A 20530-nucleotide genomic window follows, 5' to 3' on the forward strand; every position below is an offset into this window, starting at 1 on the left:
GAATTAGATGACTTCACTATCACAGTTGGAGACTTCAATATTCCTCTATTAGAAATGGATAGATCCAACAGGCAGAAAATCAGTAGAAGCATAGTTGAACTGAATATAATCAATATCTATAGACTACTTGATCCAACAAGAGCAGATATACATTCTTCTCAATCTCAAATGGGACATTCATGAATATAGAACACATTCTTGGCCATAAAACACACCTTTGTGGTCCTGGATGTTTAGCTCATTTGGTAGAGCACTGTCCATATGCCAAGATTGCAGGTTTGATTCTTAGTCAGGGCACATGCAAAAATCAACAAATGAATGTATAAATAAGTGGAAAAACAAATCAATGTTTCTCTCCCTTCCCTCTCTCTCAAATCTATAAATTTAAAGCAAAACACTTTCATAAGTTTAAAAGAATGAAAATCATACAATGTCTGCTCTCAGGCAACAATGGAATTAAACTAGAAATCAAAGACAGAAAGGCAACTGGATAATCTCAGATATATCATTTATAAAACACACTTCTACATAACACATGAGTTAAAGAAGAAATCTCAAGAGAAAGTTTAAAACAGTATGACCTAAATGAAAATGAAAACACAGACAGGCTTTTCCAAGACAAAAAAAAAAAAATGACCCAAATGAAAGAACAGTTTAAAGCTCCAGAAAAAATACAACTAAGCAACGAACAGATAGCAACCTATCAGATACACAGTTCAAAACAATGGTTATCAGGATGCTCCAGGATCTCACTGGTACTTCAACAGCATAAACAAGAACCATGCAGCATTATGGTTGCATTATGTGAAATAAAGAAAAATCTACAGGGAATGAACAATGATGGCAAGGAAACCAGGGCTCAAATCAAAGGTTTGGAGCAGAAGGAAGAAATAAACATTCAACCAGAACAGATTGAAGAAACAAGAATTAAAAAAAAAAAAAGAGGACAGGCTTAGAAACCTCCAGGATCTTTAAACCTTCCAACATCTGAATCGTAGGGGTGCCAGAAGGAGAAGAGGAAGACCAAGAAACTGAAAACTTATTTCAACAAATAATAAAGGAAAACTTCCCTAATCTGGCAAAGGAAATAGACTTCCAGGAAGCCCAGAGAGTTCCAAAGAAAGTGAACCCAAGGAGGAACACACCAAGGCACATCATAATTACATTAGCCAAAATTAAAGATAAGAAAAGAATTTTAAAAGCAGTAAGAGAAAAGGAGACAGTTACCTACAAAGGAGTTCCCACAAGACTATCAGTTGATTTCTCAAAAGAAACCTTACAGGCAAGAAGGGGCTGGAGAGAAGTATTCAAAGCCATGAAAGGCAAGGACGTACATCCAAGATTAATCTATACAGAAAAGCTGTCATTTAGAATGGAAGGGCAGATAAGTGCTTCCCAGATAAGGTCAAGTTAAAGGAGTTTATTATCGCCCAGCCCTTATTATATGAAATGTTAAAGGGACTTATCTAAGAAAAAGAATATAAAAAATATGAACACTAAAATGACAACAAACACAGCTATTAATAACTGAACCTAAAACAAACAAACTAACTAACTAACTAACTAACTAACTAACTAAGCAAACAACTAAAACAGGAACAGAATCACAGAAATGGAGACCACATGGAGGGTTATCAGCTGGGGAGTGGGATGAGGAGAGAAGGCGAAAGCTACAGAAAATAAGTAGCATAACTGGTAAGTAGAAAATAGACAGGGGGAGGTTAAGAATAGTATAGGAAATGTGGAAGCCAAAGAACTTACATGTATGAGATGGACATGAACTAAAGGGGGAAAATGTGGGTGGAAGGGGGTGTACAGGGTGGAGGGGAGTGAAGGGGGCAAATGGGACAACTGTAATAGCATAATCAATAAAATATATTTAAAAAGAAAATGAAAACACAACTTGTTAAAACTTGTAGAATGCAGTGAAAACAATAGTTAAAAGTAACTTATAGCATTGACTGCATACACTAGAAAAGAAGAAAGATATATCAGTAATTTAAGTCTCCATCTTAGAAAACCAGAAAAAGAGCAAAATAAATCCAAAGTAAGCAGAAAAAAAGCAATAATAAAAATAGAAACAAATCAAAGAAATTAAAAACAGGAAATAGAGAAAATCAATGAAACCAAAGCTGATTCTTTGAAAAGATAAATAAAATTGACAAGTGTCTAAACAGGCAAATTCAGAAAAAAAAAAAAACAGTGAGTATACAAATTACTAATATCAGAAATTAAAAAAAGGGACATCACTATAGATCCTATGTACATTAAAAGGTAAATAAAAGAATACTATAAACCATTCTATGCCCACAAATTTGAAAACCTTGATGTAATGAACCAATTCCTTGAACTACACAATTTGGCAATACTCAGACATGAAAAGACAATCTGAATAGGCCTATATCTATTAAAGAAATTGAATCAATAATTACTAACCTTCCAAAACAGGGTTCACTGGTGAATTATATCAAACATTTCAGGAAGAAATGGGTACCAGTTCTCTACAATCTCTTTCAGAGGAGAAAAGCAGAAATAATAATTCTGAACTCATTCTATAAGGCCAGAATTACCCTAATACCAAAATCAAAGACATTACAATAAAACTACAGACAAATATCACTCCTAAATATAGAGGCAAAAATTCTCAATAATATATTAGCAAATCAAATCCAAAAATGCATAAAAAGAATTACATACCACAATCAAGTGGGATTTATCCCAGGTATGCAAGACTGGTTCAACATTGAAAGATCAATTTATGTAATCTATCACAACAGGCTAAAAAAGAAAAATCACAAATCATATTAATAGATGTAGAAAAAAGCATTTGACAAAATTCAGTACCAAAGAGTCATAATAAAAACTCTCAGTAAGGATGCGGAACTTCCTCAGCTTAATAAAGAATATTGACCAACCCCCCCCAAAAAAAACCCACAAAAAACTACATCATACTTAATGGTGTAGCACTAAAATAAAGGCTTTCCCACCACCATGAGGTACAAGGCCAGAATGCCTTCCTTTCTTACCACTCTTTCTTTACATCATAGTGGAATTTCTTGCTAATGCAATAAGACAAGAAAAGGTATTCAGATTTGGAAGGAAGAAATAAAATTGTCTTTGTTCACGGGTGACATGATCATCTATGCAAAAAATCCAAAAGCTTCCAGGAACTAAGAAGTGATTTTATCAAGGTTGCAGGAGAGAAAAGTCAATATTTAAATAAGATAAAGATAGCAAATAAGCATATGAAAGGACATACCATGTCATATGTCATCACGGAAAAGCAAATTAAAACAAGATTCACTACACACGTATAAGAATGGCCAAAATCCAGAACACTGACAACACTGAATGCTGGAGAGGATGTGGAACAACAGGAACTCTCATTCATTGCTGGTGAAAATGGGAAACAATACAGTCTTTTGGAAGACAATTTGGCAGCTTGTTACATACTCTTTACCATATGATCCTGTAGTCATGCTCTTTGGTATTTATTCAAAGTAGGTGAAAATGTGTTCACATAAAAAATGCACACGTTTATAGTAATTTTATTCATAATCACAATAACTTGGAAGCAATCAAGATGTCTTTCAGTAGGTGAGTTGATAAATAAACTGTGTACATCCAGACAACGGAATTTTTTTTAAAGAATTAAAATTTTAATAAAAAACCCCCCAAAAGTCTCCAAGGCAAGATAGAGAATTATACAAATTATTTTTTTTCTCTTTCTTTATTGTTCTTAAAGTACAGTTGTCTCCCTTTTCACCCCACCATGCCCCACTCATCCCGGCCTCCCACTCTTAAACCTACCCCCTTTGTCTTCATCCATGGGTCCTTTATACATGTTCCCTGATGGCCCTTCCCCTATTATCCTTCTCCCCTCTCCTCTCTGGTTACTGTCAGTATGTTCTTTATTTCAATGTCTCTGGCTGTATTTTCTTTGCTTCTTTGTCTTGTTGATTAGGTTCCACTTATAGGTGAGATCATATGGTATTTGTCTTTCATCGCCGGATTATTTCACTTACGATAATGCTCTCCAGTTCCATCCATGCTGTCACAAACAATAGGAGTTCTTTCTTTCTGCTACATAGTATTCCATTGTGTAAGTGTACCACAGTTTTTTGATCTACTCATTTACTGAGGGGCACCTAGGTTGCTTCCAGCACTTGGCTATTGTAAATTGTGCTGGTATGAACATTGGGGTGCATATGTTCTTTTGAATTAGTGTTTCAGGATTCTTAGAGTGTATTCACAGCAGTGGAAATGCTGGGACAAAAGGCAATTCCATTTTTAGTTTTCTGAGGAAATTACATACTGTTTTCCACAGTGGCTGCTCTAGTCTGCATGCCCACCAACAATGCACTATGGTACCCTTTTCTCCACAACTGCTGTAACACTTGTGTGTTGATTTGTTTATGATGGCCATTCTAACCAGTGTGAAGTGGTATCTCACTGTGGTTTTAATTTTTATCTCTTTGATGACTAGTGATGCTGAGCATCTTTTCATATGTTCTGGGCCCTCTGCATGTCCTCCTTGGAGGAGTGTCTGTTCAGTCCTTTGCTCATTTTTTAATTGGCTTGTTTGTGTTCAGGGAGTAGAGTCACATGAACTCTTTGTATATTTTGGAGATCAAACACTTGTCTGAGATACCACTGGCAATATGTTTTCCCATATGGTTGTTTTTGTTTTAGTGCTGTTTTCTTTTGCCATGCAGAAACTTTTTATTTTGATTAGGTCCCACTTGTTTATTCTTTCATGTCCCTTGCTCTAGGGGACATATTGGTGAAAATACTGCTACAAGAAATATCTGAGATTTTCCTGCCTATATTCTCCTCTAGGACTTTTATGGTGTCACAACTTATATTTGTCTTTTATCTACCTTGAATTTATTTTTGTGTATGGTGTAAGTTGGTGATTGTGTTTCATTGTTTTGCATGTAGCTGTCTAGATCTCCAACACCATTTGTTGAAGAGGCTATTTTTACTCCATTTTATGCTGTTGCCCCTTTGTCAAATATTAATTGACCATAGAGACCTAGGTTTATTTCTGGGCTCTCTATTCTGTTCCATTGGTCTATGTGTCTGTTCTTATGCCAGTACCAGATTGTTTGATTATGGTGGCCTTGTACTATAGTTTTTTATCAGGTGCAGACAACACAATCTTATTCAGTACTAAAAAGAAATGAGCTATGAAGCCAAGAAAAGACATGGAAGAACCTTAAATGCATATTACTAAGAAAGTAGCCAGTCTGAAAAGGTGACATACTGTATGATTCCATGTCACATTCTTAAAAAGGCAAAACTATCATTCATAAGTGGTTGCCAAAGGTTGGAAGGAGGGATGAATAAGTGGAGCACAGAGGAATTTTAGGGCAGTAAAAATACTCTGTATGATGCCATAATGATATATATATATATTAAATATTTATCCAGACCCATAGTATGTACAACACCAAGATTCAACCTTAATGTAAACTATAGAGTTTGAGTAATCATGATACATCAATGTTGGTTCATCAAGTGTAACAAATGTACCACTCTGGAGAAGATGTAGCTAATAGAGGAGGCTATACATGTGTGGGGACAAGGGGTGTATGGGACCTCTTTTTATCTCCCCCTCTGTTTTCCTGTGAAACTGAAACTGCTCTAAAAAATAAATCATTAATTTAAAAATTACTTTTTCCATTTAAGTTCTTAATTTTTGTGTAATTAACTTTTTATATCATGTAAAGTGTATCCAATATCATTTCTCTACACGGATAACCAATTTTTCAGCATTATAAATTAAATATCCGATTCTCAGCCTGTAATGTGCATTGCCATCTCTGTCAGAGATACTAAATGTTCCACAACTCATGGATCAGTACCCCATAAAGACTTGTACCACTCAAATAACGAATAGTGTGCCATTAATATACAGTGGTTTAAGTCAGCTACTGAATTTTTTAACAAACTTTTTTATTCCTCTAAATTCTGATTCTTTTCAAATTTGCCTGGACATTTTTCATAATTGTTTGTTCTGTGCTGCTTTTTCAATAGCATCTTTTACTTCATAAACATTTTAGAGCCTATATTTCATAACTCCAAAACATAAAGTACTTGGGGGTCTAAATATGCTACTTGTTACTTCTGTACGCTGTTACCCACAGTGGCATATTTGTGTTTGGTGATTTTTTAATTATGAGCTCATACTGTATTATATCTTGTGGGTCTAAGTTGGGATCACTTTCTTTCTGAGGGAATTTGCATTTGCTTCTGCCAGAAGGTATATCCAAGTAGGAGCATTTTAGCTTCCTTGGAGGACCCCAAGCTTCCAAGCTTAATGTGGGAGTCTCACACTTAGGTTCCCCATTTTGCAGCAGGCCACAGACTTACCCTAAAGATCCCAACTTATATGAACATTTGTCCCCAGAATAACCTGGCCTTGTGTTTACTGACTGTTGCTATTTGGATTCTAACAAACTATTCCTCTTATTTTCTCCCCAAGGGGAATAGGAATACATGGGTATTTCCTTTATTTTCTTCAAAACCCTGTGATTGCCTAAAAAGAATGTTATTGGTTATCTGAATTCTAATTATACTGAGTAAAGGCCACTTCAGAATAGTTAGTCACACTTCCTGCCTCCCTTCTATTTTGTCCCCTCTGGTGGAACTGAGATGGTATAAATCAAGTCCCCTAGAGCTGGACAGACTGTCATTGAGAATCCTTTTCAAGGTCTAGGCTTGTAACAGGTAACACATACCCCTGGAGTGGGGGAGGGGCTTGAGGGGTGAATATGTGACTGAAGACTGCCTCCTTGCTCAACAGGGAAGACAGGAGAGGGAAAAAGGCAAACATGGCAAACACTAGCCCTCTTTAGTTGGAAGGCTGGACACTCCCACTGGCTTTCAGCAAGCATGGGGATCTGGGAGAGGCCTTTTGAAACAGAGAGCTCCAAGAAGTGAAAAATTAGTTGGTTTTCTTCCCCTCCCCCAGCAGGGTGCGTATCAATGGTAACCAGCAGACCTGCCAACAGTGGCCAGTGCCTGCCTGTGAGTGGATGCCTGGGGGCACAGACTCAGAAAGATGCCTGTCGCTGAACAGCAACTGGAGACCAGCTAAGGCACCTACATTTATGATACTTTTGGGCGGGAGAAGAGCTTCCTGGTGCAATATTGAACTGAGCTGGCAGAAAGTGATAGGGTGCTTTTTCCTTGGGTGTCCTAGAGGGAATGGGCTTTGAGGCAGAAACTTGCCATTATTTCCAAAGATGTTGGTGGTAATAGTCAGCACTGTGAACAGATATTTCTTCTTGTGTTATTTTCAGTTCTTGAACCTATATAGGTAGTTGCAATAATAATATTTAAATAGCTATTTTTGATGTCATACTCCGACTTTTCCTTCCCCTTTACTTTTTAAATTCTTTTTTAAAAAGTATATTTTATTGATTATGCAATTACAGTTATCCCACTTTGTGTCCCCCTTTATTCCCCTCTGTCCTGTACCCCCCTCCCATCATCGTTCTCCCACTTTAGTTCATGTCCATGGGTCATACATATAAGTTCCTTGGCTTCTCCATTTTTCCTATATTATTCTTAACCACCTCCTGTTTATTTTGTACCTACCACTTATGCTTATTCCCTGTACCTTTTCCCACATTATTCCCCTCAACCTCCCTACTGATAACCCTCCATGTGATCTCCATTTCTTCCAGTCTGTTCCTGCTCTGGTTGTTGGCTTAGTTTGTTTTTTTGTTTGTTTGTTTTAGGTTCAGTTGTTGATAGTCATGAGTTTGTTATTATTTTACTGTTCATATATTTATTCATCTTCTTTTTCTTAGATAAGTCCCTTTAACATTTCACAAAATAAGGACTTGGTGATGATGAACTCCTTTAACTTTACCTTACCTAGGAAGCATTTTATCTGCCCTTCCATTCTAAATGATAGCTATGCTGGACAGAGTAATATTGCTTGTAGGTCCTTGCCTTTCATGACTTTGAATACTTCTTTCTAGCCCCTTCTTTCCTGCAGGGTTTCTTTAAAAAAAAAAACAAAAAATGCTGGTAGTCTTATGGGATCTCCCTTGTAGGTAACTGTCTCCTTTTCTTTTGCTGCTTTTAAAATTCTCTATCTTTTAAAAAAATGTTGTTTTTAGAAAGAGAGGAAGGGAGGGTGAAAGAGAGGCCGAGGAACACCAGTGTGTGGTTGCCTCTCACATGCCCCCTATTGGATACCTGGCCCTGCAACCCATGCATGTCCCCTGACTGGGAATCTAACCAGTGATCCTTTGGTTTGCAGGCCAGTGCTCAATCCACTGAGCTACACCAGCCAGGACATCTCGTTATCTTTAGTTTTGGGTAATGTAATTATGAGGTGCCTTAGTGTGTGCTTCCTTAGGTCCAACTTCCTTGGGACTCTCTGGGCTTCCTGGAAGTCTATTTCCTTTGCCAGATTAGGGAAGGTCTCCTTTGTTATTTGTTCAAATAATTTTCCCATTTTTTTTCTTCTTCCTCTCCATCTGGCACCTCTATGATTCTGATGTCGGAACATTTAAAATTGTACTGGAGGTTCCTAAGCCTCTCATTTTTTTTTAGTTCTTGTTTCTTCATTCTGTTCTGGTTGAATGTTTATTTCTTCCTTCTGCTCCAAACCATTGATTTGAGTCCCAGTTTCCTTCCCTTCACTGTTGGCTCCCTGCATATTTTTTCTTTATTTCATTTTGCATAGCCTTCACTTCTTCTGTTTTAGACCATACTCAACCAATTCTGTGAGCATCCCGTTTACAAGTGTTTTGAACTCTGTATCTCATAGGTTGGCTATCTCTTCATCAGTTAGTTCTCTTTCTGGAGTTTTGATCTGTTCTTTCATTTGGGCCATATTTCTTTGTCTCAGCACACCTGATACATGTAAAGGGTAGAGCCTTAGGTATTTACCAGGGCGGGGCAACCTACGTCTCTACATTGTGGGTCTATATGTGGGTGGTAGGCCCAGAGAGGAAACAACGCTGCTTCCTCAGTTCTCACCAGCTTTCAGTCACTTCCCCCTACACACAAGCAAATCAGGCCCTTCTGGTGCTGATTCCTGGGTGAGTGGGTTTGTGTATGTTCTAAGACCCTGTGGGTCTCTCCGATGAACTCTCCTGTGAGGCTGGAAGTTGCTCCTGCCGCCTCAACCCCTACAGGTTTTTCCAGTCAGAGATTTTGAGGCTTTCTTTCCCCATGCTAGAACCCTGGGTTGCATGGTCTGTCTCACTCCCCAGTTGTTCCTCCCAGTCTATCTTCATACAAATGTGGGACCGCCCAGTTCACCCCATTGCCTTACCCTGCATTCCTTCTGCCCTGGCTGTCTGTCTCCATCCCTTCTACCAGTCTGAATGAATGTTTCTTCTTTAACTCCTTGGTTATTAGACTTCCATGCAGTTTGATTTTCTGGTAGTTCTGGTTGTTTTTTGTTTTTAAATTTATTGTTGTCCTTCTTTTGGTTGTGTGAGAAGGCAAAGTGTATCTACTTACTCCTCCATCTTGGCTGGAAGTCCCCTTTCCTGTTACTTTTGTTACCCAAAAATTTTAGGTAGAAACTTGACATTAAATACAATGTTCTTTTCCACTGAACTGTCTTTTGACATTTCCCTGGTAGGTAGGTGGTGAGTGGTAGGACCCCCTCACCTGGTTGGGTTTGGTAACAGGCTTGGTTGGGCAGGTTGGCAGGAAAGGTAATGAAGGACAAATACCTTTACTAAAACCTAATCTGGCAAAGGTCAAACCCAAGTCTAGTAATAAAGTTGGTGTTTTAATTTTCATCTGTTTGATTCATATGTCTGTTTTTCAGCTGATTACAGAATTAGAAAGAACTCCATTTATATGAAATGGTCAGAATATACAACTTTATAAAATCAAAGTAGATTAGTGGTTATTTAAGGAAAAGGGTAGTGGAAACAGGAGTGACTACAAATGGGTAAGAGGTTACTTTCTGAGATGATGAACATATTATAAAACTAGGTAATGGTGAGGTTGCATAACCCTGTGCATACACTAGAAACCAGTGAATTCTACACCTGTAAGGGGCAAATTTATGATATGTGAATTATACCTCAATAATGTTGTTATAACATTGAGAAAGACAGGGATATTACTTCTTGATATAAAACACATCTTCAAAATGCATATAAAACATAAAATTAAAGTTCAGTGAATTGTCACAAAGCAAATATACATTTAACCATCATCCAAGTCAATAAATAAAACTGCTAACAGAGCAGATACACCTCTCTTGCTTTCTTATAATCATGTACCACTCTCTCCAATTGTGGAACTTCTAACTACAGCATATCTTCCTTTTCTTTAACAATCTAGGAACAATAAATCCTGAATAAAAGATGTTTTCTAATTATGAGTGGCAAGTATCTTCTCATATTCCAAGGCTTATATTTCTGCTCTTTTAATGGTACCTTTTGATGAATGATGTTCTTAATTTTAACACAGATAAATTAATATATTTTTTCATGATCAGTGCTTTTTGGGTCATTTCCCTAATAACAGAGAACTATTAAATGATTCCCTCAAATATTGTTATTGAATACATATTCTTTAATGAGATCCATGAACACAGTGGGGCAAAAGAAGGTTTATAGTTGTTCATATGGAAAATAATAGAAGAATTAATAAATAATAATACAAAAATAAACTGTTTTGTGTACTCACAACTGCAAACCTACTTTTGCCACACCCAGTATCTTTTTTTCCTTTGTTATTTTTCAAGACAAATTTTAAAAAAGAGGATATCTATTTTTCCCAGATTAGTACTTGAATAAAGTGAATTCAGATAAAGAAAATCAGATGTTTACTTAGAAATGAAATTGATAAAGATATTTATATTTCCTCATTTTTAGGATAATCAAATCACTGTTATTATCAAGAAAATATTACTTTATACATTAAATTTCTATTTACCTAGAAAAACCAAACAATGAAAAACTAACATACCTCATAATTAAAAATAATATTGTGTACCAATAACTGATGTTCAAAATTATGTGCCTAGGAAATTGCAAAGTTCCCAAAGACTCTTTTACGTTCAAAATATGTGTCAATATTTCAATAATAAAACTTTGAATAGAAGTTTTTATTTTTCTGTTTTTTCTTTTCTTTCCTTCCTTCCTTCCTTCCTTCCTTTTTTACAAACCCTTGTGTCGAGGGCTGACTTTCAAAATAGATCGCAGCGAGGGAGCTGCTCTGCTTTGTAGGAAACCCCGACCCAGAAGCAGGTCGTCTACAAATGGTTTAGCACCAGGTTCCCCACGAACGTGTGGTGTGTGACGGGCGAGGGGGCGGCCTCCTTTCCTGTGCCCCATTTCCCGGGGAAGAGGGGCTCTCTGTACCGGAGCGGTCCCGACACACGGGGGCGGGGGTGGCACGCGCGATGGCCCACTGGCCAGCGGGGACTGGAGGGGGACCAGCTATCCGAGGCCCACCGAGGCTCTGTGGCACTGCCCTATGTTCTGCCTGGGCGGGATTCTGATTTAGAGGCGTTCAATCATAATCCCACAGATGGTAGCTTTGCCCCATTGGCTCCTCAGCCAAGCACATACACCAAATGTCTGAACCTGCGGTTCCTCTCATACTGAGGATTACCATGGCAACAACACATCATCAGTAGGGTAAAACTAATCTGTCTCTCCAGGGTCTAATCCCAGCTCATGTTTCCTATTAGTGGGTGAATAATCCAATGCTTGGTGAATTCTGCTTCACGATGATAGGAAGAGCTGACATCGAAGGATCAAAAAGCGACGTCGTGAATAGCAGTTTTTTAACATTATATTTTGATTATGCTATTAGAGTCGTCCTGATTTTTTCCCCTTTGCCACTCCTCTACCCAGCACCACCCATTCCCTCAAGAAATCCCACCACAGGTCCATGGGTCGTGTGTGTAAGCTCTTTGGGTACTCCATTTTTCTACACTGTACTTTATACCCTCATGGCTTTTCCATAACTACCTATTTGTAATTCTTAATCCCCTCACTTCTTCACAGATTCCTCCACACTCCCCTCCCATCTGGCAACCATCAAAATTATATCTATATCCATGACTCTGTCTCTGTTCTTCTTGTTTGCTCAGTTTGTTTTTTACATTCAATTGTTGATAGATTTGTAATTTTTTGCCATTTTATTGTTCATAGCTATGATCTTTTCTTTAAAAAGTCCTTTTAACATTTTATATAATAATGGTTTGGTGATGATGAACTCCTGTAGTTTTTTTCTTGTCTGAGAAGTCCTTTCTCTGCCCAATTCTAAAAGATATCTTTTCTGGGTAGAACATTCTTGGCTGTAGGTCCCTGTTTTTAATGACTTTGAATATTTCTAGTCAATCTGTTTTGCCTACAAAATTTCTTATGAGAAATCAGCTGATAGTCTTATGGGAACTCCCCTGTAGGTAACTAACCTCTCTTGCTGCTTTTAAGACTCTCTCTTTACTTTATTTTTGACATTTTAATTATGATGTATCTTGGTGTGGGCCTCTTTGCATCCATCTTGTTTCTGACTATCTGTGCTTCCTGTACTTTAATGTCTATTTCCTTCACCAAATTAGAGATGTTTCCTTTCATTATATTTTCATGTAGATTTCCAATTTCTTGCTCTTTCTCTTCTCCTTCTGGCACCCCTATGATGCAAATGTTGGACCGCTTGAAGTTGTCCCAGCGGCAGCTTATACTATCTTCATTTTGGGGGTTTCTTTTTTCTTCTTGTTCTGATTAGTTATTTTTTGCTTCCTTATATTCCATATCATTGATTTCATTCTAAGCTTCATCCACGCTACTGTTTTTTTCCTGTAAATTGTTCTTTATCTCAATTAGTGTATCCTTTGTTTCTGACTAGGTCTTTTTTATGCTGTTGAGGTCCTCACTAAGTTTCTTGAGCATCCTTATAACAGTGTTTTGAACTTTGCAATCTGCTAGACTTCTTATCTCTATTTTGTTTAGCTCTTTTTTTGAAGTTTTGATCTGTTCTTTCACTTGGACCATGTTTTTTTGTCTTTTCATAATGGCAGCCTCCCTGTATTTGTTTCTATGTATTAGGTAGGCTGCTTTAACTCTGTGTCTTGATAGTGTGGCCTAATATAGTAAGTATCCTGTAGGGTCCGGTGGCACAGCCTCTCCTATCACCCAGGCTGGGTACTTCAGGTGTACCCTTCGTGTAGATTGAGTACACCATCCTCTTGTAGTTGAGCCTTGATTGATGTTGAAAGAGTGATGGGAGGGATTTATTCAGGCTAGTCAGCTGCAATTATTGGATGTAACCACTTAGCACTAACCTCCACATCTCCATGGGGATCAGCTGTGCAGTGCAGGAACAGGGTGGTGGTGCTCCAACATGGTATAGCTGTTCACTGGGTGTGCTGGGCCTTGGGTTTCCAAGGAGGTTCAAGCCAAGATCAGCCCCCACTTGTGTTTTCCCTGGGACCACCCTACTTGAGGTTTATTTATTTATTATATTTTAAAGACTTAATTTATTTATTTTTACAGTGAGGGCAAGGGAGGGGGAGATGGAGAGAAACATCATTGTGTGGTTGCCACTTCCATCCAAGAGGAGGTGTAGATAGGTACACTGTGCCTCCTCGCACAACCAAAAGAAGGACAACAACAAATTTAAAAATAAAAAACAACCAGAACTGATAGAAGATCAAACTGTACGGAAGTCTGACAACCAAGGAGTTAAAGAAGAAGCATTCATCCAAACTGGTAGGAGGGGTGGAGATGGGCAACCTGGCAGAGAGGACTCGTGGCAAGGCAGCAGCTGGTGGAAAGGGAGAAAAGGTGGCTGGCAGATCAGGAAGTCCTACATTTGTGTGCAGATAAACTGGGAGGAACAAATGGGGAGTGAGACAGATTGAGCAACCCAAGGCTCCAGTATGGGGAAGTAAAGTCTCAAAACCTTTCATTGAAAAAAACCTCTGGGGGCTGAGGCAGTGGGAGAAACTCCCAGCCTCATAGGAGACACCCACAGGGTCCTAGAATGTTTGCAAAATAACCCACCCAGGAATCAGCACCAGAAGGGTCCAACTTGCTTGTGGGTAGCAGTGGAAGTGAATTGAGAGCTGGCAGAGAGCTGAACAAGTGGCATTGTTGCCTCTCAGAACCCTCCCCCACATACAGCCCTACAAGGCAGGAACATGGGCTGTCCTTCCCTGGCAAATACCTAAGGCTCCACCCCTTACTAAATAACAGGTGCGCCAAGACAATAAAATATCGTCCAAATGAAAGAATAGATCAAAGCTCCAAAAAAAATACAACTAAGTGATGAAGAGATAGCCAAACTAGTTCAGATGTACAATTCAAAACACTGGTAATCAGGATTCTCACAGAATTGGTTTAGTATGGTTGCAAAACAGAGGAAAAAGTGAAAGTTATGAAAAATGAAATAAATAAAAATGTACAGGGAACCAACAGTTACAGGAAAGATGCTGGAACTCAAATCAATGGTTTGGGGCAGAAGAAAGAAAGAAACATTAAGCGAGAACAGAATGAAGAAATAAGAATTCAAAAAAATGAGGAGAGACTTAGGAACCTCCAGGACAACTTTAAATGTTCCAACAGTCAAATCATAGACATGCTAGAAGGAGAAAAGGAAGAGCAAAGAAACTGAAAACTTATTTGAGAAAATAAGGAAGGAGAACTTCCCCATCTAGCAAAGGAAATAGACTTCCAGGAAGTCCAGGAAGTTCAGAGAGTCCCAGAGAAGTTGGACCCAAAGAAGCACACACCAAGGCACAACATAATTACATTACTCAAGATTAAAACTAAGGAGAGAGTCCTGGATGGTGTTGCTCAATGGACTGAGCATCAGCCTGTGAACCGAAGTGTTGCTGGTTTGATTCCCAGTCAGTATACATGCCTGGGTTGCAGGCCAGGTTCCCAGTAGGGGGTGCACAAGAGGCAACCACACACTGAGGTTACTATCCTTCTCTTTCTCACTCCCTTCCCCTCTCTAAAAATAAGTAAAATTTTTATAAAAGATAAGGAGAGAACCTTAAAAGCAGCAAGAGAAAAGGAGACAGTTACCTATAAAGGAGTTCCCATAAGACTATCAACTGATTTCTCAAAAGAAACCTTACAGACAAGAAGGGGCTGGAGAGAAGTATTCCAAGTCATGAAAGGCAAGGACGTACATCCAAGATTGCTCTATCCAGCAAAGCTATCATTTCGAATGGAAGGGCAGATAAAGTCCTTCTCACATAAGGTCAAGTTAAAGGAGTTCATCATCACCAAGCCCTTATTATATGAAATGTTAAAGTGACTTATCTAAGAAAAAGAAGATCAAAAATACGAACAGTAAAATGACAACAAACTCACGACTATCAACAACTGAACCAAAAAAAAGCCAAAAACAAAAATGAACTAAGCAAACAACTAGAACAGGAACAGATTCACAGAAATGGAGATCAGTTGGAGGGTTATCAGCAGGGCAGGGGAGGGGCAGAAGGGGAGAAAAGTATGGGAAATAAGTAGCATAAATGGTAGGTAGAAAATAGACAAGGGGAGGTTAAGAATAGTATAGGAAATGGAGAAGCCAAAGAACTTTATATACGACCCACAGACGTGAACTAAGGTAGAGGGAATGTGTGTGTGTGTAGGGGGCTGTGACGGTGATGGGAAAAAAAGAAGGTGGGGAATGGGACAACTGTAATAGCATAATCAATACAATATATAAAAACAAAGTTATAAAAATCATAAAAAACAACTGTGGTACATTTATACAATGGAACACTTCTCAGTCATAAAAAGAATTTTACCCTTTGTGACAGCAGGGATGAACCTGGAGAACATTATGCTAAGTGAAATAAGCCAGTCAGAGAAAGACAAATACCATATGATTTTAATCTAATGAACAAACTGCACTAAAAAGCAAAACAAAGATGCGTAGATGGAGAGAAGATGACAGCTGGTGGAGGAAAGATTAGGGGGTGGAGGGATTGATCAAAAAGGGAAAAGGACTCATGGACATGGCCAACAGTGTGGTGATTGCTGGGGGCAAGGGGACATAAAGGGATTAAATAGAATAAAATACAATGAAGATAAATAAAAAGATGCAAAACAAAAAATGTCTGGCTGCCTCTCCTGCTTTCCCTACTGGGGACCTGGCCACAACCCAGGCATGTGTCCTGGCTGGCAATCAAACCAGTGACCCTCTGGTTCACAGGCCAGCACTCAATCCATTGAGCCACATCAGGCAGGATGAGCTTTGAAACAATCTGAAATAGCTCCTACTTGTGCTGGGCTTGGAGATTCCCAGGCAAAGCCACACTGTGAATCTAAGATGGCTGCTGCTAGTTAGGGCCTGGTACTCACTGAGGCCAGCTGTTGCTTGTTTGACAGGATTTAGGAAGTTGTGAAGCATGAGGCAAAACCAACCATTCAAATGGAAAAGCAGCTTGGGTGGGTTAATAAGTTGGGTAGGGCGGAGTCTCTGGAGATTTCCAGGGTAGAGCAAACAGTGGTAACCAGGATGATCGAGTTTCAGATATGGCACTAGCTTGCTGGCTCGGGGTGGGTGGGGAGCAATGTTTAGAAAAGGGAGAATGGCCTCTGTTCTCCTTGATGCCAAACATTTCAGTTTCTCTTTGTATACTACTAGTGCCTTTCATGCTGCCACCCCGTTGCTGCAGCTCAGAGGGAATGAATGAATGGGTGAATCTGTGTGTGGGTTCTTTAAGAGGAATTGCTTGGGGTTCCAGCAGTTTATACCACTGACTCCATCCCTGCTAGCTTTTGCAACCAGAAGTTGTGGCTACTGGAACCCTGGGCAGGGGGTCCTGTGTTGGGGCTGGGACTCCTCACTCCTAAGATATCCCTCATGAATTTGTATCCACCACACATGGGTGAGAGACCAGCCCTTTCCACATTCGATCCCCTCCTACCAGTCAGATGAATGTGCTTTCTTTAATTCCATTTTAATTTAATTCCTATTTCTGACATTTCTAAGTGTTGGTTGTTCTACACTTTATTTGTCATTTTGATGCAGTTGTGCAAAGAGGTGAGCCATGTCTGCCTACACCACGATCTTGACTGGTAGTCCTGAAGACTAGCAGTTCATTTAAGCTGTGATGACTGATAATTAACTAGATTATACAAATAACTAGAACATTTCCAGTCTCTGACAAATCTAAACAAATGTGGCTTTACTCTAATAAGAATGTATATATCTTTATAATTTGGCCTTGGGTCCATCTGTATTAATTACATGTAGTTTTCTTTTCAGACTATCCAAGAAGCTTGTGTTTTGGTATGGAAGAGCACTGTTTACTGTTTCATATAAATTTAATTTATAAAATCAATTTCTATGAGTATTTGAATTAAACTGCAGATTCTGCAGGACTAATTCTTAGCCCGCACTTTCCATCAATCACACCTAGCACATGGTAGACACACAGATGCTTATGAGCAAACTGAATAGCAAAAATTGAACCTGCAAGAAGTGTATGCTCTATGACAAGGGTGTCAAACTAATTTTCACCAGGGGCCACATCAGCCTCGTGGTTGCCTTCAAAGGGCCAAATGTACTTTCAACTCCTTAACAGTTAAGGAGTAGTTACATTTATACAGTCCTAAAATTATTTCAGCCCTGTGAAGGCAACTGCAAGGCTGGTGTGGCCCCAGTGAAAATGAGTTGGACATCCCTGCTCAATTCCCAATACCTGATCATTAAAATTCACAATGTAATTTTTCTTCTCAGCAATAAAGTTAACCTCAATACAGTACTTATAAATACTTACTCTCTTTGCTTTCAGGCTCGTTTTGTTCAAGAACACAACTTCCTGATGGATTCAGTTGCCACTGCAAAAAAGCACAAATGTTTTCTTTATATATTTATGAAAGTTTTAATAAATAGTATTATTAAATACTATTATTTAAATACTGCCACCTGCTTTCAAATATTAAAACAACTTTAAAAATGTAAGAAAAAGAGTTAGCATGTCTATACCAACCAAGCCCTAATGATGCCAAAAGCCCCTGGATGATAAGACTTCTGGGATCAGAATCAAAATTCTTAGAGAAGAAATGAAGTTTAAAGATCATTTATATTATTTTATAGGTAAGGAAGTGGAAGACTAAAAAAATGTAGCAACTTGCCCAAGGTTACACAGTAGCAATAGAATTAGAATTTGGGTCAACCTGTGCCCAATACTACAGAGTCTCTACCACCTCATAATCTATTTCCAGGTCCTACACATCTTGTAATAACTACAGAAGGCCTGGATATTAAAGAATGAAAATAGGGCCAAGATTATCTTACCTTTTAATAGAGTTTTATCATGTAATATACAATATTAATTATATCATATCACATCACATCTCTGATTAGCTTTCCATCTTAACTATTCACAAAGAAATAGCAAAGACTAAAGATTCTCAGATATTACAGAGAAGACTGAAGCAGCAGATAAAGAAACCTCAGTGTAGTCAGAATCTCATAGCATATCCCTTCCTTACTTCCTTGGTTAGAAATCCCCATCATCAGAATCACTTAATGACTTAACCAAAAAGATCCCAATAGGGCATTATTATCTCCAGAAAGACACAATTAAGTGTTTAGCATCTGGGAGATTTCTCCCACAGCATCAGTTAGTTGGTTCATTAGATAAACAAGCTAATATCATGGGCTTCAAAGGGGGAACAAAGACACAAGACTTTGTCATGTGAAATACAAGTCCTTGGAAGTGGAGCACATCAAGAACTAGTCGGTCACCTATAGAAATGGGATGGTTAGGTTTAGCACCAGGAAAAAGACTTATAAAGGATGGGAAGTTAGATATGACAAGTTTTCTAAAAGACATGTTTTAAAACATCAAGCCACTAATATCTATTAATTTTGGGGGAAAAAAGGCCCTAGTAACCCTGACTTTACATTTAAAGATAATCATACAAAGACTATTTACAACTGTAAAACTCAGAAGTAATGTAGGTGTCGAACAACAGAAGAATGGTTAACTAAGTAATATCTGTAAATTGAAATATATAATTATTGAAAATTATTTTTGGAGCCCTGGCTGGTGTGGCTGAGTTGGTTGAAGCCTTGTCTCATAGACCAAAAGGTCACAGGTTCAATTCTAAGTCAGGGCACATGCCCAGGTTTTGGGTTCAATCCCCGGTTGTGGGTTTGATCCCTGGTTAGGGTACATAAGAGATGGTAGCCATTTGATGTTTCTCTCTCACATCAATGTTTCTCTCTCTCTCTTCCTTGCTCTCCCACCTTCCATCACTCCCTTGCCCTCTCTCTCTAGAAGCAATGAAACAATGTCCTGGGGTGAGGACAAATATAAAAAAAATATTTTTGAACAATTTTCAATGACACATAAAATATAACTTTTTAACAATAGTATCTATGAGTTGTGGGCTAATATCAGTTATTTTTTATTTTCTTAGTCCTCTACAATGAGCAAATATTACTTTTATAATATAAAAACTGATATGACCTAGTAGAGAAAAATTCACATTTATTAAATTAAAGGAGTTTATGAGTAAATGGGCGTGGATTTACACTAGCAAAATCTATTCTTGAACATACTATTGCCCAACCCTAGTCTATAACCCTGGCAATAACCCTGTAGAACAGAACCACTTATCTTAAGGTGTATGGTGATACCTAAAAAACACACAAACATTTTTCTTTCAATTAATTGCAATATGCTTTAATTTGTAAAATTATCAAATTTATTGATACTCTTAAACTACTTTTGACACTATAAAAGTATAATAATTATTAAAATTCAAACTTGGAACAAATACAAGATCATGTTAGTTAGTGGTATTTACAAAATTAGGTGTTTAGTTAACTAGGTAGTTTAAATTATTTACATAATATTGTAAGCCAACAGAGATGAGGGAAAAGAAGTGAGGGTAGAAAGCTACTATTCACTAGGAAGAGTACAGAAAAATCATGTGTACCCAAGTGAGTGTGTTCCTGAGTGTTTCTGTAGGCTCTCTACTCAGAGAGCCTTTACTCCCTTTGTCTTCCTGGTTCCTTTCTCTTCCATTGTCCTATCTTAAATTCATCTGATCTCTTTTATCTTTTTATAATTGAAATACTACTAAAATCCACCCATAAAGAAGATATTTCAGAATTCACTTAACCCACCACACACATTCCTGAAATGCTAGGTTACTTAACCTTTATGAAGAGAATCTGAAAAATTCTTCCCAGCCTCAGAAGGAATGAAGAGAGAGAAAACAAAAACACAGAAGTTGAGATTTCTCCTTATTTGGATGTAAGTTTTTGTTTAGTTTTACAAAAGAGGTATCTTCTCATCTCTCCCTCCTTTTAGAGCTGCCCCCTTTTCTTTGTAAAGTAGTGATAAACTTTAAATAAAACTGGAGATAAATAAAATACAAGACAAAAATAAAAACGATGAAAATTTATGAGACCTCATACATGGATAGAAACTAAATAATATGTTGTTATTATATTATATTAAATAATATTATATATTATATAATTATATTATCTATTATATTATATTAAAATACTTATATTTTTAAAAATGTAAGTATTATGGTAA

The 20530-nt window shown here is 37.9% G+C and overlaps 1 protein-coding gene across 2 annotated transcripts in view; it reads right to left on the reverse strand.

Annotated features, from left to right (window-relative positions):
• Nucleotides 1–20530, reverse strand: part of CDADC1 (cytidine and dCMP deaminase domain containing 1) — a 109188-nt gene that overhangs the window by 16563 nt on the left and 72095 nt on the right. Inside the window, exons 8-9 of one of the 2 annotated variants that reach the window (XM_045821700.1) lie at nt 17747–17807; nt 2698–2778 (exon numbers count right to left, since the gene is read on the reverse strand). In XM_045821700.1, coding sequence (XP_045677656.1) covers nt 2738–2778; nt 17747–17807 — 102 coding nt within the window. In that variant the 3' untranslated portion in view covers nt 2698–2737. The remainder of the gene's footprint in view (nt 1–2697; nt 2779–17746; nt 17808–20530) is intronic. The other variant, XM_045821699.1, reaches the window with a different exon arrangement.

Source organism: Phyllostomus hastatus, unplaced genomic scaffold (genome assembly GCF_019186645.2).
Source record: "Phyllostomus hastatus isolate PE091 unplaced genomic scaffold, TTU_PhHast_1.1 phas_scaffold_46, whole genome shotgun sequence".
Classification (NCBI taxonomy): Eukaryota; Metazoa; Chordata; class Mammalia; order Chiroptera; family Phyllostomidae; genus Phyllostomus; species Phyllostomus hastatus.